Source organism: Miniopterus natalensis, chromosome 4 (assembly GCF_054644295.1).
Source record: "Miniopterus natalensis isolate mMinNat1 chromosome 4, mMinNat1.hap1, whole genome shotgun sequence".
Taxonomy (NCBI): domain Eukaryota; kingdom Metazoa; phylum Chordata; class Mammalia; order Chiroptera; family Miniopteridae; genus Miniopterus; species Miniopterus natalensis.
In genome coordinates this window covers 8,503,804-8,528,266 of record NC_142084.1, presented here as the reverse complement: position 1 = coordinate 8,528,266, position 24,463 = coordinate 8,503,804, and the positions used below count along the sequence as shown (strand labels likewise).

The 24,463-nt window shown below is 45.9% G+C and overlaps 2 protein-coding genes across 3 annotated transcripts in view; both read right to left on the bottom strand.

The window, feature by feature from the left end:
• Window positions 1-20: 20 nt before the first annotated feature.
• Window positions 21-16,626, bottom strand: MRNIP (MRN complex interacting protein). The gene is made up of 5 exons (XM_087816262.1): window positions 16,505-16,626; window positions 13,695-13,754; window positions 7,924-8,012; window positions 4,124-4,196; window positions 21-663 (listed from the first exon to the last, which is right to left on the bottom strand). Exons 1-5 carry the CDS (start codon window positions 16,568-16,570, stop codon window positions 181-183), a joined length of 771 nt encoding a protein of 256 aa, XP_087672388.1. The 5' UTR covers window positions 16,571-16,626; the 3' UTR covers window positions 21-180.
• Window positions 16,627-21,031: 4,405 nt separating this feature from the next.
• The window catches only part of TBC1D9B (TBC1 domain family member 9B), a 40,445-nt gene continuing 37,013 nt past the window's right edge, over window positions 21,032-24,463 (bottom strand). For both annotated transcript variants that reach the window (XM_087816253.1, XM_087816254.1), the window contains exon 21: window positions 21,032-23,530. In XM_087816253.1, coding sequence (XP_087672379.1) covers window positions 22,799-23,530 — 732 coding nt within the window. In that variant the 3' untranslated portion in view covers window positions 21,032-22,798. The remainder of the gene's footprint in view (window positions 23,531-24,463) is intronic.

The window sequence follows — 24,463 nt, the reverse complement described above, 5'->3', positions numbered from 1 at the left end:
GCTGTTGTGATGAGAGATGATCTGTTTGAAAGTTGTTTATTATCAGTTCTTAATAGTTCCCATGAAATCCTCCTCAGTCCTAGTCACTAACAGCACCTCGGGGAACCCTGTCTGCAGTGACACGGGTCTAGTGGAGAAGGGCTCATGTAACAGACACATCTACATAACATACTAGTCTGTTCACAGAACATCATCGAAGTCCTCACCAGTGTTAAAGAGGTCACATAGTCGCATGGGTCGGGGCTCCTGTGCCCCTTTGACCAAGGGCCCGGCCTCTGCCTGAGGGCCTATGGCCCGCAACTGCTTAGGGGTCTCCCCAAAGGGCCTCTTGGGCCCAGACGTAGGAGTGTGTATGGCCCAAGGAAGCTGGAGCATACTGGGTACCCTGCTGAGATCCGCATCCTTTGCAGTTTGAGTCCTGGGGGATCGCTGCTCAGCCTGTGCTGCCCCAGCTGGCCTGGGGTCCCTCTGTAGGGGTGTCAAGGGCTGTGTGTCCACATGTGAGCTGTTTCCAGGTGATGGAAGAAATTGTTCCCATTTAGATGTGGCCCTGACCTGCTGGGCAGGATGCAGTAGTTCCCCCCAAGGACCAGTGGGCTTCCTGGTGTCCCAGGCCTCATGGCTGCTTCCTTCTCTGACCTTCCCTGCTAGGCCAGCATGATCCTGCAGTGGAGACAAAAGCAGGAGATGGCTACACCCTTCGTTCAGAATGAGTGCCAGCATCTGGCAGGACCAGGGGACAGGAAGAGAAATGTCCCTGTGCCTGTCTGCACTGCTGCTTACGTCTCTCCCTTTGGATTCCGGTGCTTTCTGCTCTGTGCTCTACTAGCTAGTCCTCAGGCTGCAGGCTAGGACATGCTTTTATTTTGAGGTTTAGCACAAAGAGTGAATAAATGCCCTTTACTCCAAATCCTCTGCCAAGTTCCATGACCAGGTTTTCCCCAAAAGGAAGATACATAACCAGGGGCTCATCTCGTGGGGACCTTAGAATCAGCTAAGAGATTGCCTGAGAGGAGGGGTGAGCTGGGCAAGGCCAGGAAGCCATCTGCAAAGTGATGCAGACTCCATCCTGCCTGCTCACTGCCAGGCGGATGGCAAGGTCCAGAACCACAATGAGGGGTTTGAAGCTGGGTAAGTGGATGCACAGAGGATCACTCCTATAGGACAGGACAGTGGCACTGGCACCTGGCTTTCCCTCCACCTCAGGAACCAGATGCACTGAAAATTGGGTTTCACCACCTACAAAGCAATTTGAAAGCAATGACAGGACCCTGTGTCACCACTCTCAAGCAGTACGGGAGAGGTGCTGTGGTCTGCTGTCACTGACAGCTCTGCTACTAACTTGCTGTCACCTCACTGAGCCTTCACTAGCCTAGTTCCTCACCTTTAAAACTAAACAGACTTGTGGTGAGCATTAAACATAACAGTTAAAATGTTTAGCACAGGGACTGGCACATCAGTGACTCATTAACATTCCATAATTTGAAGATTCGGGGCCACATCCTCAGCTGGGTCACAGCCAGCTGAGTGGCAACACCAAAGTTTGGCCTCTGCCTCCTGGCTTTGGGCCGGCGTTCTATGCCACATCTGGCCAGACCAGCCTTGTTCCTCTACCTGGGAACCTGTGGCTCTTTTGACAGTGTAAAGTAAAACCTGCGTTTTGGGGCCCTGAGAGTGCAGTGGGGTTTGCTAGGTTTGAAGTATCAGGAACAAGAGCAGATCCTGGGGGAAGAGGGTGCCTTGGTGCACAGAGCACACCTGGGTCCATGAAGGTAAGGATGGAAATGGTCCCTCAGAGACCCAGGGGAGGGCCCATGCTGGACAGGGTGCTGAAGGCACTCCATACAGAACCAAGAGAACAGCTCTGACTCAGAAAAGCCCTGCTGGTTAACGTCGGGTGCCTGTAAGGCATCAAAATGCTCTTTTGACCAGGAGTTAACACTGAGAGGATAAGCATGGAAAGGAAATGGTGCACGCCGTAGCAAGGAGTTGGCTTCAGACAGAGAAGACAAGAGACCTGGGTGTGAAGTTGGGTACTTTTTGGGTAGTCAGTCTCATGCTTCAGCTGTTGATGAAGCGTGACAAAAAATCCTGTGTGGCCCGGCCGGGCATGGCTCAGCGGTTGAGCAGCAACCTAGGATCCAGGAGATAGTGTTTCGATTCCGTCAGGGTACATGCTCGGGTTTCTGGCTCAATCCCCAGTAGGGGGCGTGCAGGAGACAGCTGATCAATGACTCTCTCATAATTGATGTTTCTCTCTCTCCCCCTCTCCCTTCCTCTCTCTGAAATCAATAAAGATATATTTAAAAATAAATAAATAAAAATCCTGTGTGCACTCCATGGTAACTGGGAACAGAAGAGAAACAGTACCCTCAATCACTGATCTTTTGGACCCTAAGGTGACCTTAGAGTCCCCAAAGACCTGGCCATCAGGGCTGCATTGAGAACAGTGTTCTGGCTCCATTTCCTGACAGGGGAAAAGCGCTGTCAAGAATCCAGTCCTGCCCTGGCCAGTGTGGCTCAGTTGGTTGGGCATCATCCTGTGCACCAAAAGTTTGCTGGCTCGATTCCCGGTCAGGGCATATGTCCGGGACACAGGCTTGATCCCCAGTAGGGAGCATGCAGGAGGCAGCCAAACGATGCTTCTCTCTCCCTCTTCCTCTCTAAAAAGCAAATAAAAATTTAAACACAAAATATTATGCTTAAAAAAAAAAATTCAGTCCTAGCACCACTGAGTCTCCTGGTCTGATGCCCAGCACAGGTAGGACCTTGTCATCCTGAACAGCTTCCTAGAGGCCTGCTCAGCTCCTGCCCTACTGCCAATAACAGGCTGCCCAGTAATATCCAAGGCAGACCATTTCTCTGCTCATGACTTATGGCTGCTAGAAAGTTCTTATTTTGACCTGAAATCTACCTCACAATAGCACCTGCCCCATTAGAGGTACCTGAATCTAGATGAGGCGGCGTCTCAGAAAACTCACTATGTCTGGAGAAGTAACCTATAAAAGTAAGCTCTTTCTTGTTCTAGGCTAACAGATTCCAGACCTGTTAGCTACTCTGGCCACACTTTGCCTTGCCAACTCTGTTCATAAAATAAGTTCTTCTCTGGGGTTAGTGCCTGGCCAGGCCAAGGAGACACAAAGATGCTCATTAAAGTGTTATAAAAATAGCAATTATTTATAGTAGCAAAAGTTTGGAAACAACCTAAATGCTGTGGAGTTTGAAAATAAATTCTCAGTTCACACTCAAAGTTTGGAAACAACCTAACTGCCCTATAAAGGAATAAATATTGGAATACCCATTATATCCTATACTTTTGAAAAATAAAAATCACTAAAAACTATAGCAACAAAGAATGACATGTGAAAACTCCAGGATGCAAACAGTATGTTATATGAACAATGTAAAATTAAGGCCATAAGTGGACAAAATTGGAAATACAGACCGAAACATGCAAGAGCTGCTGTGTTAGAGCAGTGTGTGTAAGGCCACTTCCTCTGTTTACAAAAAAAAAAATGTGGGGAGAGTCCTGTGAAGATAGGATGCTGCCAGTGCAATTCTATGAGCAGAGGCAGAGCTCTGCCCTCAGGCAGGCAGGGAGTTTCTGACAGTTGTCCCCACTTCTGTCCCTGGCAGGACACAGCATTCCGCATACCCGCAGCATCCTGGATATACCGATGGCGTCACCCTACCTCATCACCCAAGCTCTCCCACACCGAGCGCCTACTTTATCAGGCACCCAGACAGAAGTGGAAGAGCCCCACTGTCAGACTCGGACTGCAGAAAGGGACACAGGACCTTAGTTTCTTTACAACAGCATCCTTTCTCTACCAGAGGTGTGCCCAGTGCAAGTGGGTGAAGTTCAAGCTAAGTTCAGAAAAGTTCTCCAAGCAGACAGAAGAAAGAGTATTTTAATTATTTGTACACACAGCAGTTTCCACCCTTATAAAAGGGACAGGTTTATTCATTTTTGTGTTCCTTGTAGCTTTAAGCCAAGTGCCTGTCATTCAGTAGCATCAACAGGCATTTACTGAACAAATGACTAATGAGTGAATAAATGGAATCCCCTCCGCGACATGGAGCTGGCCCAGGAAGCTGGGTGACAGAGGTGCTGCTGGCTTACCTGCAGACTCCCGTGCTCAGCCTGCCCAGGACCTGCATCTTTCCCGTCAGCATTTACAGGTTCTTCCACGGACCTTAGGGAAAGACTGCACACAGGTCCTTTGTCTTAGTAAAATGACCAGGAAGCAGGACAGGAAGGTGGAAAGAGGAAGATGCAAGGGCCTGACAATGCATAGCAAAGACTTCTGGGGACTCTCAGCATGTCAGCTGTGGTTCTGACTGGGCTCAGTCATCTAGCAGTTCAGGCCTGAGCGGGAGGACCATTTACTCCTTGGACTTAGGCTGGCTAAGCCCTCCATCAACAGGAAAAGTGACACAGGGGGCAGATGCTTAACTCAGATAGACTAGTTTGTGTCCTGGCTTTGTTAATGACTGGCTGTCACTGTGATGGTGTGACTTTGGGTTTATTATGTTTGCTCATCCACAGATGGGGACAGCACAGCATGGGTGACTGTGAAGATAATGAGACGTGTGCACAAGCCCTGCTTGGGGCCTGGGACAGAGATTAATGTCATCTGAACTCTGTAGCAGAGCCCCTCCCACCAGCAATGGAGATGTCCTTATCGCACAGGGCCACACGAGTCTTTAGTCTTTACAGTTGTGCTGTATCTCGACCACTACAAGAGAGACGGCACCCGAGTTGCTGTGCAGTGACCACCAGGCTCTTTCACCACATGAAGAACGTGAGGAGCTTTCCTCTCTCCACAGCCCTGAGTGGGGCTGGGTGTCCAGTGGAAACATATACTGTGTGAGGGCTGGAGGTTAGAGCCAAAGCCACATCCATCCATGTCAGACAGGGTTGTTTCACAACTGAATTGGAACTCTCTCTAGTGAACTTCTAGAACCCCAAACTCTAACCAAATGAGGGCACCTCTATTCATATTGTTCATCTGTAAAAATAAGTCAATGATCCTCATAGGGTGATTAGGAAATGAGATCAGGCATGTGAAACCCCTGCCCTGCACGTGGTTGCTACTCCAGCGTTCCATAGAGCAGTGTCCTACCGGTGATGAACCAGAACTCTGCTCACCTTTCTATGATTCTCGAGCTCAGCTTCATCAACTACAGGACCTCTCTCAGCAGTTTGAAGATTCTAGTCTGTCTTCTTGCTTCTAATGTTACCACTGAGAACTTAGGTGTCTACTGTTTCTTTATAGGTGCTGCTTCTCTTCAGCTACTTTTCAGTTTTTTCTTGCATCTTCTGTGTTCTCCAATTTCATTATGTTGTGTCTAAGGACAGATTTTTTTTTTTAACTTTTAAAATTACCTTAAGGTATAATTAATATACATGAAAATGCACCCATTTGTGTGTACAGTTACTAAGTTTTGATAAATTATACCTTTGAAACTATCAAGATGTAGAAAAATTTTATTGATACATAATTGATAAGACAAAATTTTCATCACTCCAGAAGTTCCCTTGTCTTTTTGCAGGCAATTCCCCCCTCCCCAGAAAATGGCTGACCTCTACAGTATGTGGTCTTGTGTGGCTGGCTTCTTTCACTTATTAGTGGTTTTGACATCTGCCCATGTTGTTTTGATGCCAAGTAGTATTCCACTGTATGAATATTCTGCCATTTCTTTATTCATTCATCTTCTGATGTATCTACATGTCTAGACCTTCACGAATATCATACTGTCTTGATTACTGTTATAGTAAATCTTGAAATCAGGTTGTAGATGTCTTCCAACTTTGTTTTTATCAAATTTGTTTCAGCAATTCTAGGTCCTTTGCATTTCTATATAAATTTTAGGATCAGTTTGTCAATTTCTACCCAAAAAAAAAAAAAGGGCTCCTGGAATTCTGATTGGGATTGGGTTGACTCTAAGATCAATTTAGGATGAACTGTCATCTTAATGATACTGAGTTTTCCAATCCATGAACATGTCATAGCTCATTAATTTAGACCTTTAATTTCTCTTAGCAATGTTTTAGTTTTTACTGAACAGATCTTACACATTTTTGGTTATATTTATACCTATTTCATTTACTCATGCTATTATAAATGATACTTGCTTTGAAAAATCATTTCCCAATGGCTTACTGCATTTATATAAAAATAAAATTTAATTTTGTATGTTGATGCTGTGTCCTTGTGATCTTGCTAAATTAACTTATTAGCTCTAGTAGCTTTTGTGTAGGTTCATTAGGATTTCCTACATCCACGATGTCTTTGTCCAGTTTGGGATTTACTATGTTTCCTGAATCTAAGAATGTAAACCTTTGATTCTGCAAAATGCTCTGCTCTTTTCTCTGCAAATACTGCCTTTGCCCAATTCTTTATTCTTGCCAGAACTCTTTTCTGTATCCTCCATGCCTCTCAACTCATATTCTCTTTTCATCTTTCTGTGCTATATTGTGAATAATTTCTTCAGGTTTATCTTCCACTTCACAGATTCTGTCTTCAGCTGCACTTAATCTATTTAACCTTTCTACTACAATTTTAGTTTCAATGACTACAAGTTTCATTTCTACAAACTTTTTGGTTCTTTTTTTCAAAACTACTCAGTTATTTCTTAAAGGCGCTTGCTCCTATTACCAACCTTTTATTTCATGAAATAGTAGTAAACATACAATATTATTGATTCTGAAGTCTTTGTGGGTCTGACTTTTCTGTCTGTTGTTCTGCTTTTTTTTTGCTCATGGAATGTGCTTCCTTGAGTGTTTAATGATTATGAGGTACATATTCCTGGGAACTTTGTGGGAATTCTTTCAGGCCTGGGTTGAAATGTGTTGCTCCAGAGAAAAGCTGCATTTAACTCTGCTTCCTGGGAAAATTTGAAAATAAATTCTCAGCTTGAAGCTTTTCACATAGTGCATATGAAAGGCTAAAGAGACATGTGGCAGCTTCCTTGTGCTTATAAAATCCTGGAGCAATATTTCCCCTCTTCAACTGGTGTCAAGGTCAACACAGGCTGGCTTCCTGCTGCAAAGGGGGTGCATTTCTAGTTCATTTGTACACTGAGGGTATAGTTTCTTGGGGACTCAGCTTTAGGTGGTGGTCTCCTACTGACCTTCCCACACTGTGAGCACTAGGCTTTGTCTTTGTCTCCTGCACTGCTCCCAGCCTTCTAAATGGAAACTCCAGGGCAGTAGGCTTCCATTGCCTTCACAGCCCAGGTGCTTATTCTCTGGAATTTGGCTTTTGATTAATTTTTGACCTCTGATAGTTATTTACTTTCTTGTCATCAGTGCATTTAAAACATTGTAGCTGGGCCCTGGCCAGTGTGGTTCAGTTGGCTGGACTGTCATTCTGTGCACCAAAGGCTGCAGGTTCCATTCCCGGTCAGGACACATTCCCAGGTTGCAGGTTTGATCCTCAGCTGGGGTCAGGGTTGGGGTGTGTATGGGAGGCAAGTGATCAATGTTTCTCTCTCTCCATTCCTCCCTTTCTCCCTCCCTCTCTCCCTATCTGCCCCCCCCCCACCTCCCTCTCCTTTCCTCTCTCTCTAAAATCAATAAAAATATATCCTTGGGTGAGAATTAAAAAAAAAAATCTTAAACAGGCCCAAAGTTTCAAAGCTGAGAGCAAAGGTTAAACCCAGTTTTGAAAAAAAAAACAAACAACTGTAGCAGGCACTTTCAATGATTTTCAAGCCCACACCAGCATGTTAGGCCATACCATTCTGTAGGCGCCTGGTCTCCAAAGCCAAATTACTTTCAGTGGGAAGACTGCCAAGGGTATCTAACTGCTGCATTGGAAGACCTGGAAATCTAAGGGACTTTTCCACTGTATATCTCCACTAGCCACTCAGGGGGAAACAAGGCAAGATAACCATGCTCCTCTCAAACAACCATACCTGGGTAACATCTCTGAAAACTGGCCCTGCAGCAGGTTTAATTTCTGGACGTGGCGTCTACAGTCAGCACCAGAGCCCTCACCATAAGCCTGAGAAACAAACAAAAGTTTAAAAAGTGTTGACAGAATGCTAAGATTCACCTTAGGGAGGGTAATCTTGTACTTTGCAAGACCTCCAAATGCCTGAAGCACCATATGGACATTAACAACCATCTGCTATTTCTGGAGTGATTTACAAATTAACAGTCTTAGGCAACTAATAGTTTCAGTCTATCTGGCTGCCCACTAGTACCCCAAACTCTACATTTCAAAACTGAACTCAATCCTAACCACCTCACCAAATGGTTAAGGAACATAAGAATTCAGAAGTTACACAAATTGCCAATAAACATGAAATGATACCCCTCACCGATAATCAAAGGAATAGCAATTAAAATACTTTTTCCCCCCATTTAGCAGTCACTCATTTGTTCAATATTTATTGAGCAACTATCATGTGCAACAACATGGATGGACCTAGAGGATATTATGCTCAGTGAAATGGGTCAGGTCAGATAGAGACAAATGTATGTGATCTCACTTTTAAAAAACAAAATAAGTAAACAAACAAAACAGACACAAATTCACACATACAGCGAACAAACTGATGGTTGACAGATGGGAGCAGGATTGGGGGACGGGGTAAAAAAGATGAAGGGATTAAGAAGTACAAATTGGTAGTTACAAAAAAGTCACGGGGATGTAAAGTACATAATAATAATAATATTGTAGTAACTATGGTGCCAGGTGGGTACTAGACTTACTGGGGGGGATCAACTTGCAAGTTATGTCTAACCACTATGTTATACACCTGAAACTAATACAATTTAAATGTCAATTGTAATTAAAAAAAAGAAAAAGAGCCCAGCCGGACATGGCTCAACGACTGAATGTTGGCCTAGGACCCAGGAGATCGTGGTTCGATTCCTGGTCAGGGCACATACCCGGGTTTCGGACTGGATCCCCAGTTGGGGCATGCAGGAGGCAGCCAACCAATGACTCTCTCATTATTGACGTTTCTCTCTCTCTCTCTCTCTCTCTCTCTCTCTCTCTCTCTCTCTCTCTCCCCCCCCTCACTTCCTCTCTCTGAAATCACTAAAGATATATTAAAAAAAAAAAGAAAAAAGAAATAATAAATTTAAAAAAAAGAAAAAGGGAACCCTAAGCTGTGCAGTGTGGGAAGCTTCAAACAGGGTACTCAAGGCCAATCACAAACAGCGTTTGACATTGGCCTGCTCCAGAGACCATCCAAAAGACTGAGAGTCCTAGCAGATCTACCTAGTACATAGAAACAAATCCAAACAGGCAGCCAAAATGGGGAGACAAAAAAACAAGCCCCAAATGAAAGAACAAGAGAAGTCTCCAGAAGAGCTAAATTAAATGGAGATAAGCAATCTATCAGATACAGAGTTCAAACTACTGATCATAAGGATGCTCAACAGCATAAAAAAAGATATGAAAACTATGAAGGAAATTAAGAATGAAGGAAATTTAGTAGAAATAAAAAATAAATTGGAAGGAACAAACAGCAGATTAGGGAAAGCTGAGGATCGGATCAGTGAATTAGAAGACAGGGTAGAAAAAAAAAAATCACTCAAGAGAACCAAAGAGAAAAAAATTAAAAAGCAGGACAGTTTAAGGGAGCTGTGGGACAACATGAAACATAACAATATTCACATCATAGGAATGTCAGAAGAGCTAGAAAGTAAGCAAGGGTTAGAGAACCTGTTTGAAGAAATAATGGCAGAAAACTTCCCTAACCTGGTCAAGGAAAAAGTCACACAAGTTCAGGAGGCACAGAGAATCCCAACCAAGAAGAATCCAAAGAGGCCCACGCCCAGACACATCATAATTAAAATGCCAAGAATCCAAGATAAAGAGAGAATCTTAAAGGCAGCTAGAGAAAAGCAATCTGTTACCCATAAGGCTGTCAGCTGATTTCTCATCAGAAACTCTACAGGCCAGAAGGGAATGGGATGAAGTATTCAAGGTAATGAAAAGCAAGGATCTGAAACCAAGACTACTCTATCCAGTAAGGCTATCATTCAAAATAGATGGTGAAATAAAGAGCTTCCCAGACAAAAAAGGGTAAAGGAGTTAATCACCACCCAACCAGCATTGCAAGAAATGCTAAAGGGACTGCTCTAATAAGAAGTTGAAACAGAATGAGAAACATAGGCATAAAGAAATAAAATGGCAATAGATAAGCACCTATCAATAATAAACTTAAATATAAGTGGATTAAATGTCCCAATCAAAAGACATAGGGTAGCTGAGTGGGTAAGAAAATAAGATCCAAATATATGCTGTCTACAAGAGACCCACCTCAGAACAAAAGACCCTCACAGGATGGAAAAAACACACTTCTGGAGGACTTTAAGGGAGAGATTGACAGCATTACAGTCACCATAGGGGACTTTTAACACCCCACTGACTTTACTGAATAGATCTTCCAGACAAAAAATCAACAAGGAAACAGTGACTCTAAATGACACACTAGCTCAGATGGATTTAATTGACATTTACAGAACATTCCACCCCAAAGGTGCAGAATATAAATTCTCCTCAAGTGCACATGGGACATTCTCAAAGATGGACCACATGTTAGGACACAAAACAAGTCTCTACAAGTTCAAGATTGAAATCATATCAAGCATCTTCTCGGACATTTACACCATGGAATACTATGCAGCTGTAAAAAAAGGATCCCTTACCCTTTGAGACAGCATGGTGGGACCTAGAAAGTATTATGCTAAGGGAAATAAGCCAGTCAGAGAAAGACAAGTGTCACATGATCTTACTCATATGTGGAATCTAATGAATAAAATAAACCAATGAACAAAATAGATCCAGAGACATAGAAGCATGGAACAGATTGAGGAATCTCAGAGGGAAGGCAGGGGTGGGTGGGTGGGTCGGGAGAGATTAACCTAAGAACTTATATGCATATATGCATAACCCATGGACACAGACAATAGTGTGGTGAAAGCCTGGAGGGGTGGTGGTGGAGGGTATCAATGGGGGAAAAAGGGGTCATTTGTAATACTTTCAACAATAAAGAAAAATTAAAATTAAAAAAAAAAAGAAGAGATAAGGATGACTGTGGGAAAAGTAGGTTTGTGGTAAGGTGAAGAAGTTGGGGAGATGTGAAAAAACTAGCAGAGGATTGAAAGAAACACAGCCAGAAAAATAGGAAAACCAGGAGCAAAATGACTAGAACCCCAGTGAAGACAATGTTCCAAGGAGGAAGAAGTGACAAACTGTGACAGATGTCACCTATGAGTCAAGTCAGTTGAAGACTGAGCACCAACCATTGTTTTTGCAACATGGAGATCATTGCTGACTTTGACAGCAATCTTAGTGGACTGGTCCAGAGTGAAATCCCTTCTGGCACAAGTTAAAGTGAGAGTGAAAGGAGAGGAACTGGAGGTAGAATGGCAAAGTTTAAAAAGAATGGTAACCCACATCTGGCAAAAACAGTTGTGCTTATGTTCTTCTGCATGACAGAGACCACTGGGTGAACACCAAAATGCATTTCCCTTAATCTGGGCACAAACTAGAGTCCATTTTCCAGTCTTCCTTGCAGTCAGGTGTGGCCAGGAGACTAAGTTCTTTCCAGTGGAATGTGAGTCAGTCCCACGCCTGACCCCTAAAAGCCTCCCAGTAGCTCCTCCATGCTCTTGCCCCTTTCAATGGCTGCTGGCAGCAGGAGGCAAGCCTCAGGGAGTAACAGAACCTCAAAAAAACAGGAGCCTGGGTCCCTGAATGACAATGCCAAGGACAGCTGCCCTGCTGACCTCAATGCCTCCAAGGACTGTTATAAGAGCAAGAGAAACAACTTCTGTGTTTAACCACCACAATTTTTGTGTCCATTTGTTACTGTGGCCTAGGCAACCATAAGTCATACACCACTACCTGTGCATGGAGGTAGTGAGGATGGCAAAGCCACCTCAGGAAGAGCTCAGAAATACACGGCGACACCAAAAACAAGCAGCAGTCACTTTGCAGGGTGTTTGTCTGGCTCATAAGCCAGTATTGTCTTCTGAGACTCATCTCAGAGTGGGCCTCAGCAGCTACCCTGATCATCCCCACCCCCATCCACCCCCAGCTGAATGGCCCAGCGGACTGGACATTTGAGTCAACAGCACCTATCAGATTACTTCTCCCAAGAGTTGATAATTGGGAATCAGTTATTCCAGTTGGCTTGAGATTCTGTGGTCTGTGGGTGGAGTGTGTACTGTGAACTGTCTTGGGAAGAGAGAGGAAGGGAAGGAGAGGAAAGGGAAGATGATGCCTACATTGTCAAGGACGAAGAGCCTTCCAAGTGTTTTTTAATTTTTAAAAATTGATTTTTTGAAAGAGAGGGAGGGGAAGAGATAGAAACATCGATGGGAGAGAAATGTTGATTGGCCACCCCCCACATGCCCCCCCCCCCCGAACTGGGAATCAAACTGGTGACCTCTTGGTGCATAGGTCAGTGCTCAACAACTGTGCCACACCAGCCGGGCTCAAGTGTTTTTTGTAACGAAAAAAACCTTGGTTGAAAGATACCCTTTGAAACAGAAATTTAACTTCTAGAATTTGTCCTAAGGAAATAACTGGTCAAGTGAAGAAAGATGTATTTGTAAGAAGCTTCACCACAGAGTTGTGCATAACAATAAAAACTACTATCAATGGAAATGCCCACTGATATGAGACTGGTCATTTAGTCACTCAACAAGTATTTACTGAGCACTTTCCATGTGCCAAGCCCTGTGCTAGGTGCTGAGAATACACCAGTCAATAAACAAGCAATACCTCTGCCCACATGGAACTTACAGTCTGAGGACAATACTCACGTAAACACAGTTGGATTTAATTTCGTATCAGGATAGTGAGAATAGCTAGGCGAAGCCCCAACAATGAGCATAAAGGCCCTGGTAGGGGAACAGGTCTGGACTGTTTCCAAGCCAGAAAGAAAAGTCCCTATGGCTGAAGGAGGAGTGAGAGATGAGGCTGGAGCAGGGGCATCAGGGGCTGGAGTAGGTGAATGAAGGGCTCAGTGAGGAAAGAATGCAGGACAGTCAGTGGTGTTAAAGAGATCGGGTGAGTCAGTAGATATGGACTTAAAAAGAATCATGATGTTAGGTGAAAAAAGCGGCTAGGTAAAAGCACTCAGAACTCGGTCTCTTTAGTCCACACCCTCCATCTCGACCTCGACCTGGCATCTCGACCGCCTCCACATCCTGAGCCCATCCTCTCCCATACTCCCACACCCGAAACCACCAACTGTCTGGCCACTGCCAGTTGAGCCTAACTCTGTCGTCTTCTTGCAGGCCCCTGCACTTCCCTTTCATTGTGCCCAGTCTAGCTTTAAATTAAATGCACATGCATGTGTATCTTTATTAGTTTCTCTTTCCTTTCCATAAAAGCAGATCTGTGAGGGCAAGAACAATAACATTCTTACCTGTCATTGTATTTCCTGTGGCTGGCACTAAAAAGTATCAATAAATACTTGCTGAATGAATAAACAATTGAAGGTACCTTTCAAGTCACTGCTCCATTCACTTCACTTCGTGAAGGAACAGGAATGTAGGGAGCAGGGGCTCTATCTATGTTGAACGAACTTGATCCCATGAGTGAAATGCTGATTCCATGAGTGAAATCCTGGGAATACCTGAGAAACATGCTTCTCAGGGCTAGGACCCACTTGCTTCCCAGTATGGATATTAGATACCGTTTCTTAGGACTCACCCGCAAAAATGACTGCTTCTCTCCACAGGCTTTGCATGTCCACTTGAGACTCTTTTTCACCTTCAATGAAATTTCAGAAATATATATATAGCTAATTACTTAAAACAGGTGGAACTGGATCAAAAAATAACTTTAAAAGATCAATGGGAAAAAAATCAAGAGTCCAAAAACCAACCAACACACATATGAAAACTTAGTATATTACAAAGGTGCGGAAAGAACAGACTAATAAGTGGTGCTAGGAAAACCAGCTATCTATGTCAAACAAAATCAAGTTAGATCTCTACCAGGTGGGGTTCTTAAAAACAATTCTGTAACATTTAATTTTGATTTTAAAAACATTTTTATTTATTGATCTGAGAGAAACATCAATTTGTTGTTCCACTTGTTTATGAATTCATTGGTTGATTCTTGTATGTGCCCTGACTGGGGATCGAACCCCCAACCTTAGTGTGTTGGGATGACGCTCTAACCAACTGGACCTTAATTTTGATTCTTGATAAACCTGAGTAGATGGCTTCTCTTAGCATGATAAACTACCTTATACCCAGCTCCAAAGCTGTAAAATCACTACCAGTATCCCCATAAAAATAAAAAACAAGCCAAGGATCCCCACTATTATTTACCATTTTTTTCCTGGTTTAACCAGTGGAATTTAAAAAGAGAAGGTAATAAAAGGTATGAAAATTGGAAAGGAGAAAAAAAAAGAAAACCATCATTATTTATAGATGATACAATGAGTTGTGTTTGTTTTTTTAAACGTGAAAACCCAAGAGAATCAAATGAAAAACTACCAAACCCAGTAAGACAATAGTGGCTGAGTACAAAATCGATATATCTTCAAAAATTAATACAGCTTTGCCCTGGCTGGGTTTTGCTCAGTGGTTAGTGTGTCAGCAGGCAGACTGAAGGGTCTCGGGTTTGATTCTGGTCAAGGGCATGTACCTCGATTGCAGGTTGGATTCCTGACTCCCAGTTGGGGGATGTGTAGGAGACAACCACTTGACCTGTCTCTCTCACAATCAATGCTTCTCCCTTTTGATGTCTCTACCCCTCCCTTCCACTCCCTCTATGAAATCAATGGATTAACAAAAAACAAAAACAAGGAAACAAAAGAAAATTAATACAGCCTTTATGTAAGCAAACATCTAGTTAGAAAAAGATTCTATTTATGATAGTAATAAAGAAAATGTTACCAATGGGCACCAAAGTTGCTTGAAGAAATGGAATGAAATAGCATGCTTAACATACAGACATTAGTTTGGTTCTTAAAAGTTGATATGATTAATAACCTAATACAAAAACCACCAAGGTTTTCAGGAAGTACCCCCCATTCTAAGGTGGACTACAAATTCCAGTGGGAATATCCAATGACTGAGCAATTCCACTTCTCAGCATCTACTTCAAACACCATAAAAATACTGTGATTTTGTAGGGGTACATATTCAAGAAAGAAATGCATTTAAAGAAAATTAAAAGGTCTGGAAAGAAACACAGTAACTGATTAGTGGCTAGCTTGGGGCAGGCCAGAGGGTGGCTGGAAAGAGGTACCATGGTATAATAGGACCTCTGCAATTGACAGCCAGGGCACTGTCATTAGATAGAGACTACTTTAATGATACCTAATTCAGAGGTTGTTGAAATTAAATGAGATATGTGAAATTGCCTGGTACGCAGCACACTTGCAATTAAACTGTTAAATTAAACTTGCAATTAAAACCACTGAGCCATGCTGGCTGGGCTATGTGAAAATTTTTAAAATGGAAATAATTTCCATTTGTTTTCAATTACTAGAACACAGTCCAAAAACATTAAATAAAAAACAAATTTCTGAGCCCCTAAAGAAGTTTGATGCTATCCTTTTTCAGAGTACAGTGGATTACCAGATAACTAGGGAGAGGAAGGGGCTATCAGGAGCAGATACACCAAAAGCAGTGTTAGGTGACATCGAGCAGGATAGAATACCATCCAGTTAAGAATTCAGGGTGGCGCCCTGGCCAGGTGGCTCAGTTCGTTAGAGCATTAGCCAGACACCACGCCAAGTTTGCAGGCTCAATCCCCAGTCAGGGCATCTACAAAAATCAACCAATGAATGCATAAGTAAGTAGAACGACAAACAGATGTTTCTCTCCCCTCCCCACCCCCTTCCTCTAAGACCATTTTTTAAAAAAAGGGTGGGGGAAAAATAGGTTTACAGTTTTGAGTACATTAAAGTTTATTCTTGTATTATTAGTAATTATTATATTACTTTCCATTCGAACTGTAAACCTACTTTTGCTCCACTCTGTACCTTAAGTGACACCCTCCATCTCTCGCTGTGGAAGTCAAGGAAGCAGTAGGTTATAAAAACATCCATTATCCTGCTTAAAATACTGGAGGTACGGGTTGGTTGGCCTTGGAGAGCAGGCGTCCAGTCCCGTCCTACGCGGACAAAGGCGGGCAGAGCCACGGAGTGACAGCAGGGGGCGCCCAAGCGTGCCTTAGTTTTAAAACTGCCATCTCCCCGGTATTTACACAGAAAAAGAGCCTCTTGGGGGGTTAGGCTCAGCATGGAGGCCGCCTCCGCAGAAACCATTATCCCTGATTTATACGAATCTTACAACCACCAAAAACCGAAAAACGCCCAGAACAGCGTCCTGGCGAAGCGACATCAATAAAACCCAGTTCTCCAGATCGTTGTCGTCATCTGCTCGGGCCCCAGGCACACCCCGTAAGCGAACGAGACGGCGCCCACGCGCGGGGGAAGGGCCTGGGCAGCGCGCGGGGAGGAGGCCCGGTCCCGGAGGGGGGAAGGCCGACGCCCGCCTCACCTGGTGCGCCTGGAAGAGGCGGCAGCGGCAGCACCGCAGGACCCGAGCCTGCGGAGGCGGCGCCATGGCTGCCTCAGGAGCCGCTTCGCGAGCACGTGCACTCGGCCGCCGGCGGGACTCGGCTCTCCGCTCCGACCCCGCCACCCCCACCCACGCCCCACCTCGTGCGCGTGCGCCCTGCGCTCGGGCCCCTCTAGCCCTCGGCGCCGCCTCCCGTGCGCGAGCGCGCCCCCTGCAGGCAGCCCCCCCACGTGTCTGGGCCGTTCGCTGGGCGCCTAGCGACGTCAGGTCAGGACTCAGGCCCGCACTCGCTGCGGCGTAGCCGGGCGGGCGCAGTTTGTGGTTTGCGTTAGTGTCTCATCCCTGACCTGTCAGTTCCCTTCTCCCTGGGCCCGCGTTTCCTCGTGGGCTCGGTGGGAAGACTGCGGTCGCCAGGGCCGGGCCTCCAGCCACTGCTGCGGGTCCGGCCTTCGCCCGCACCGCTCCCTCGGCTCCTTCAAGGCGCGGAGAGGGAGCGGGAGAGCGCCTCCCACCCGGGCCACCTCCGGGGCCCGGGGTTCGAATTTGCCGGGCATCTGAGCGGAGGTGGTCAGTTAACCTTCGAGCCGGAGCCCCGAGGGCCGCACAGCGGAGAACCGCGGGGAAGCGGCGCGGCCGCGGGGCCGCTGGGAAGGAAACCGGCCCGTCCGGCAGCCCCCGGAGGCGGAGCAGCGAGGCCCCCCGCGCCCCCTCAGCACCAGGCCCGGCGCCAGCCCGCCAGACACCGGCACGCGCCTCATGCCACAAACCGTCGTTGCCAACAGGCACAGCTCCCAGGCCTGACGAGGGCGGGAGGAGAACCTTCCCGAGGACGCCGCAGAGCGGGAGATGGGAAGCACTCTGGCGGCCACAATACGACCCTGAGAGGCCCGGGTGTATTATTTATGTACTAGTGTTCCCTGAAGTTTAACCGAAAACATGGAAATAACGTTCCAAAGAAGGGTTGCCCGCGCTAGCTCGGCATGGGTGACTACGTAGGTTCTCAACAGGGCGCGCGCTTGAAGAGAAAGTGCTGGCACCAGTGTCCCTAATCCCAGGGGTGCAAAACCAGGCATTATTTATTTCCAGGTGTGGGTGGTTAGGGTTATGGATGATTTTATACATTTTAATAAACTTTTTTATATTTTTCAAATTTTGAACAGTAGCTTGTGTTAGAAAAAAAGTTAAAAAATTTATGTTTGAGTCTGACTGTGCAAACGTGCAGTGACCAGACCACCTGACAGCTGCTGCAGTAACCAGCCCCCGAGGCCAAACCGCGACCTCTCCAGCAGCGAGCACTTGGTCGGTAACGGCCGGTTTCCCCGGCTCAAGACAAACCAGAGGAAGCCAGTTATGCTCCCCAGCCAACCACCTAAGACATCCTGCTCCGCCAGCCAGCCTCGGCGTCCCACGCCCGCACCCCTGAGACCTGCCTGCTTGTCACCAGGCTTTCCCGCGCCTCCGCTTGTCTTTGCTCTGCCAAGTGCAGGTGACGGTGGCTGACTCCTTTTTTTTTTTTTTTTTTAAATATCTTTATTAATTTCAGAGAGAGGAAAGGAGAGGGAGAGAGAGAGATAGAAACACCAATGATGAGAGAGTCATTGATTGGCTGCAGCCAGCAATCCGGGCATGTGCCCTGACCAGGAATCGAACCCCGATCGCCTGGATCCTAGGTCGACCGAGGCTCAACCGCTGAGCCACGCCAGACCCACTGACTCCTTTTCTATGGCAGCTCTGGGTAACTAGTCCCCATTCTCATTTGGGGAGAATCTTTATTTCCACATCTTTGAGTTATTGTGATAGGGGTACAAGGATAGAATAAAAATGTGATTAATTTTTTTTCCGTCTAATTCTCTTTCTCTTTCCTTTTCCTCCCTTTTATGAACAAAATGTGTAAGTAATTGATTAATCAACTGTATATGGTTAACCTTATGTTCTGGCTAAGAGTTGTTCAGTTCTCAGAGTTGACCAGGCAAGAACAAAGAGACTTTTGTCTGGCTAGCGTTGCTCAGTGGTTGAGCATTGACCTAGGATCCAGGAGATCGAGGTTCGATTCCCCGTCAGGGCACATGGCCGGGTTTCGGGCTCCATCCCCAGCAGGAGGCAGCCAATCAATGACTCATCATTGATGTTTCTCTCTCTCTCTCCTCTTCCTCTCTTTGAAATCAATAAAGATATATTTAAATTAAAAAACACACACAAAGAGACTTTTAACACACTCCTGGCCACCAGGAACTCGGAGGCTGATGGATTAGGTCTCAGAAACACAGGGATGACGCCTACCGGATCGAGATCGCTGCTTGACTGGTTTCAGAACGCCAACCATCCTGTTCCCGGGACCAGTAATGAAGGCATTCCAGACCCAAGACCCCTCAGGGACTCAAATTTCAAGAGTGCAAATCACCTGAACCCCCCTGTACTCCCTACCCACATCCCCCTTTCCTGATTCCCCTATATAATCTTAATCCTAACAAGCTTAAGGGGAAGATGGATGTTAGGGTTTACCTGTCACCTTCCCAGATTTCCTGCACCTGATATTATTAAACACACACTTATAATCCAATCCCTGTCTCTGCTTTTTGGTTGGGTAGTGACAGGTAGCACAAGTACCAGGCTCGGTTGACCTCTGCTTTCCTTTGGTTTTTTAATCCTCACCTGAGAATATTTTTCCCATTGCTTTTTTTTTCCCCCAGAGAGAGTGGGAGTGGGAGAGAGAAAGAGAGAGAGAGGGAGAGAAACATCGATTTGAGAGACACATTGATTGGTTGCCTCCAGCACGTGCCCTGACCTGGGCTGGGGATCAAGCCTGCAACTGAGGTACATGCCCTTGGCTGGAAATCGAACCCAGGACCCTTCAGTCCATGGGCCGACGCTTTAATCACTGAGCTAAACCAGCTAGGGCTCTGGTTTCAATTGTGGCGGAGAGAAGAAGACATATGCAAAGAATGTTTTATGCTTAATAATGAAGAGCAGAATTTTGAATATGGTATGAATTCAACTTTGAAAAAGATAAATACAGAAAAAAATAAACACCAAAATACTGAGTAGTAGTCTTAAGGACTAGGAAAATTGTTTTTCTACTTTTCTGTATTTTTTCCTCCTTTTGAAATAAATATGTAATCTTTTTAAAACTCATACATATATTTTTTTTCTTGAAAATTCTAAGAAAGACTTGATGAATGGTTCGTTACACTATATGACTTGGTAAGCAGTTTAAAAAGATATAATATACAGAAAATACATTAAAATTTTCGTTGTATTATCCATGTCTTATTTAACATTACTGTTGACAAGAGGAAAGTTCTGAGATGTCCTAAATTACAGCAAGCTGAAAATGTTGCCTTCTCCATCCAGCCTCGCTGCTGGTGGTTTAGGCTGCGTGTCCCAGGACTTGGTCCTTGGCTGGCTGGCATGTGGATGAATACAGCCTTTCTTTTAGAGAAGCTTTTAGCTGTGAAAGTTTTAGACACTGTTCTGGTTGCTAAGCATTTTGAGTATCATTCCTGGTTGCATGATAAATAGATGAAAGTACTATTGTTTACATTTTTGTACATTTTACCATATTGAGGGGAGCAGAGTTGGCAAACCCCAATCAATTTAAGACTTTAAACTGCTGTGTGGGATTCTTATGTACATAGTATCTTAATATGGCCTAGAACAGTCTTTCTGGTATGAGTCTGAAATTACTTTATGGAAAAGCATGCAGGTTGTATAAATACTAGTAAGGAAATGACATTAATTAGTGACGTTTTATTTATTTATTTTTAAATATATCTTTATTGATTTCAGAGAGAAGAAAGGAGAGGGAGAGAGAGAGATAGAAACATCAATGATGAGAGAGTCATTGGTTGAGCCCGCAACCCGGGCATGTGCCCTGACCGTGAATCGAACCCCGATCGCCTGGATCCTAGGTTGACGCTCAACCGCTGAGCCACGCCTGGCTGGGTTAATTAGTGACGTTTTAAATGACCAGTCTGTTATTTATACAAGCCATCTCTTGCCATAAGCAAAGGGATGGAAGATCAGGACACTCTAGTCATCATTTGAGACAAGGAAAGAAGGTCACCTTAAAGTCCTATACACTTTTCTGGTTCAAGGGCAGAGTAATGGTCCAAACTAGTGCTCTGGTCCCCACTGGGTAAGTGGTCTAGGTTCTCTTTACTCACCTTCATAGCCGGTCAGAAGCGGATTCACATGAGTGTTACAGGATAGGGTGTGGTTACCATCTCCCCAGGGTAAGGACTTGGACCTGATGAGAGGGCAGATGATGAACGTGGGTCTCTTGTGGCCTCTGTAGTGTGGCTTCAGGAGGATATTCAACATGTTCACTCTGACCCTGGGCAGCCTGACAAGTAGGTGAGGGCCTTCCACATGGGAGCTGAGCCTTCCTCACCGTGAGTGCCACTAAACATAGGTTGCACCAACTGTGGCTGGAATTGACCCAGCTGCCATTGCCATTATGACCAGGACCACCTAATTAATGACATTTTTTGTTAAGAAAGAAAACAGTTGTTCAGTTTCCTGATGTCGTTTTGCTGCATTTATTGAGATTGTGACCTAGAAGTTGTAAACAAGGTAATATCATAGAGACTGTTATTTTTAAAATGGCATAAAATCTAAAGAGACAGCCTGGCCGGTGTTGCTCAGTGGTTGAGTATCAACCCATGAACCAAGAGGTCACCAGTTCGATTCCCAGTGAGAGCACATGCCCAGGATGCAGGCTCAATCCTCAGTAGGGGGCATGCAGGAGGCAGCCGATCTATGATTAAGATATTTCTCTCATCGATATTTCTATTCCTCTCCCTTCTTTTCTCTCTGGATATCAATAAAATGTACTTTTTAAAAAAGAAAATAAAAGCACAAGATATTTTTAAAAAATCTAGGGACAGCAAGTAGAGTAGTGATTTCCTGGAGATGAGGGTAGGAATAGGGGTTGTCTGCACATGGGCAGGAATGCAATTCTAAAACTGCATTCTGGTGACGGTTGCCCAATTCTATAAGTTTACCAAAAATCATTGACTGTAAATTAAAACAAGTAAATTTTATAGTAAGTTATGTCTCAATAAAGCTACAGTGTTAAATTTTTAAAAAGCAATGCATCTTTTAGTAGAAGCAGGAGCTGCCCTGTGTGTGTGTCAAACACTGAACACCAATGGTCAGCTCCTGATGCAAAGTAAGAGGGTCTTTGTGGCTCAGCCTGTCATCTGTAGCCCCACAGTCTGCTTCCTGAACCCAACAGGACACACCTCCTGTACCCAGATCCAGACTGCTCACACCAGTGGAGCGCAGAGCTCAGGGATCCCTGTCACAGGTCACCACAGGCCCTGCTCAGCTTGCACCAGCCCCTTGTGTCCCCATTCTCCCTGGGAGCCTTGAACCCCCACCTCTGTAAGGACTGTGTCTGGAACTTCTGGAAGGCAGCCTGAAGTGGAGAAGCCAGGAGCCCTAAGTGGGGGTCGAGGGCCACATTCAGGCTCTGTACACAGCGTAGTTCCGTTTTTAAAATATGTTTTTATTCATTTTAGAGGAAGGGAGAGGAAGAGAAACATGGGTGAAAGAAACATCAATTGGCTGCCTCCTGCATGCTCCCCATTGGGGATCGAGCCCACAACCCGGTGATGTGCCCTGACCGGGCACTGAACCACCCATCGATGACCTCTTGGTGCATGGGACAATGCTCAGCCAATTGAGCCACACCAGCCAGGGCCACAGTGTGGTTTTTAGTTTTTCAGGGATTTATTAAGGCATTGAGCACAGTGTGATTTTTAGCTAACTGAAATGAACACAAGGAAATACATCAGGACCTGAGGAATGTGTTTTTAAGGTTAATGGTGAGGATGAGCTAAAAGAACATTTAGAATATGTTTGTATGGCACCCAGTGTCCCTCAGCCAAGAGCTCTGGCTCAGGGGCTTTTGGAGAGCTACCACTGGTGCCCAACACTCAGGTACTCTCCCTCCCACCCCCACCGAGTGGCCCCCAGCAGGCAGCCGCAGGAGAGCTCCTATGGGGGGAGAACTCGGCGTGGCCTGGCTATGGCACAGGTGGGGAGGCACTGGGCAAGCAGAGGCAGACAGGCGGGCTCTGGCAGTCCATAGGGCACGCTGAGCCCAGGGTTAGAAGAGGGGTGGGAGCCTCTACCTGGGCACCAACGGCAGCTATTCAGCCTTCTTTCCCTCTACAATTCATTGCTTCTTTGGAGAAGGGGAGGGTGTGTCCTTAGGAAGAAAACAGACCAAGAGGAAGGAGAGAGGTCAGCCTCCACTTGGTGGGGTACTCAGCCAGAAACCCCAGAATGCTCATGGTCACTAGAGGTGCTAAACTGTCTCTCCACTCTCTTTTGGTCCTTGATCTTGAGTCCAATGTCGACCTTCTTCTCAAAGAAGTTCACCAGCACAGACTCAGTCAGGATGGAAGCCAGGATCTGCTCGAAGGAGATGCTCCAGTCGGTGTCGACAGAGCCCCCACTGCGGGGGGTGGCTGAAGGGCTGTGGACCTCCCCGCCCACCAGCACAGTGTCATCGGCCAAGTCTTCACACTGTAGGGAGCCCGTGCTGACCACCGAGTAGGAGGACATGGACATGTCATCTTTGGTTTCATCATCAGACAGACGCTGGGAGGGGGAGCCCAGGCCCTCGCCACTGCCCCCTTCGCCTACCACCTGGCTCTCCTGAGGTGCTTTCCTCAGTTGGGTGTCTCCACCAGCTTTACCCTGGGGGTCGCCCACAGCTGGTGGCTCAAGCTCCTGGGTAGGGTCCTGAGGGGGATTGAGGGCTGGCAGCTGGAGCTCCTGGGCAGGGTCCTGAGGGGGGTCGGGGGCTGGTGGCTGGTCCTCCCCGGGGGCACCGTCCCTGGGCTTCCTGCCCGGCTGCGCTGAGAACCTCTTCCCCACCTCCCCGATGCGCAGCAGCAGGCTGGCCACTGTGGCAATGGCGTGGTACAAGTCCTGTTCCATGGAGTCTTCACTGAACATGTTGTAAAGTGTCTTGCACAGCTCAATGAACTGTTCCTTTTAAAGGGAAACACAGAAAATGGGCAGGGAGATGGTGAAAGACAGGCCAGACTGCCAGTGCTGGCCATCTACCTGCCGTGGGTGTTGTATTGTTAGTCACATCCACACCTGCACGTTGTCGAGCCTATGTCGCAGACTGGAACAGTGAGGGTCAAAGAGGGAAAGGTGGCCTCAGAAGGGATTTATTTCCCATCTGCCCTTCTTCTAGCACAGAGAATGGTATGGAATCTCTCCCTGTCTCTATGTCCGTTCTGTTAGCAGAGATGGACTTATTTCTATCATGACAGTGACTACAATAATTTCTTCCCTGTGCTTTGGAGACACTTGGAGCTTTTTATATCTTTAATCACAAGGGAGTTCAACTCTGTCCTTGATGAAGCTCTTTAGAGGGTGGTGACAAGGCAAGCGCAGCCTGGTCAGTTAAGGGGGTGAACAGGTTTGATTCCAGGTCCTGAAATCACACATACAGTCCTGTTGGCCTGAGAATGGGGTGAAGCCCCAGTCCATAGGGCCCCCACTCTTCAGCCCTCGGGCGGGAGCGCTCCGACTGCAGGGTGCTCCTTTGGGCAGTGCAGGGCCATGCTCAGGCTCAAGAACTGCCTTTGGTTACATATCTATGGTCCTGGCCTTGAGACCTTCACCAAGACACCAGGCTTCAAACCTAAAGCCAGCAAATAAACAAGGAGCCTGTGTGTGCAGAGCGCTCATGTGGACCTGGCAGGAGGAGCACTGTGATGCCATCTCCCTGTAGAAGGTGGTGTGTCAAGCCTCTGCTTGTCAGAGGACAACCTTCCCCAGTGCTTCTCTGGTTCACAGATATTGAGTAAATATGAGCAAGTTGTCACCATGAGACACTGCCCTGAACAAGGCCCTGAAGTACCTGGCCTCCTGTCTTTCTGGAATCATCCCTGTCAACTGACTAGCAGGATC

Excerpts from the sequence above, each read along its gene's own strand:
- MRNIP (XM_087816262.1), bottom strand. The coding sequence starts at position 16,570 with ATGGCGCCGCCTCCGCAGGCTCGGGTCCTGCGGTGCTGCCGCTGCCGC. Across the intron at positions 13,755-16,504 it reads GCCTCTTCCAGGCGCACCAG|GTGAAAAAGAGTCTCAAGTG; the intron begins GTGAGGCGGGCG and ends ATTTCATTGAAG. Across the intron at positions 664-4,123 it reads CTGAGCACGGGAGTCTGCAG|GATCATGCTGGCCTAGCAGG; the intron begins GTAAGCCAGCAG and ends TCTCCACTGCAG.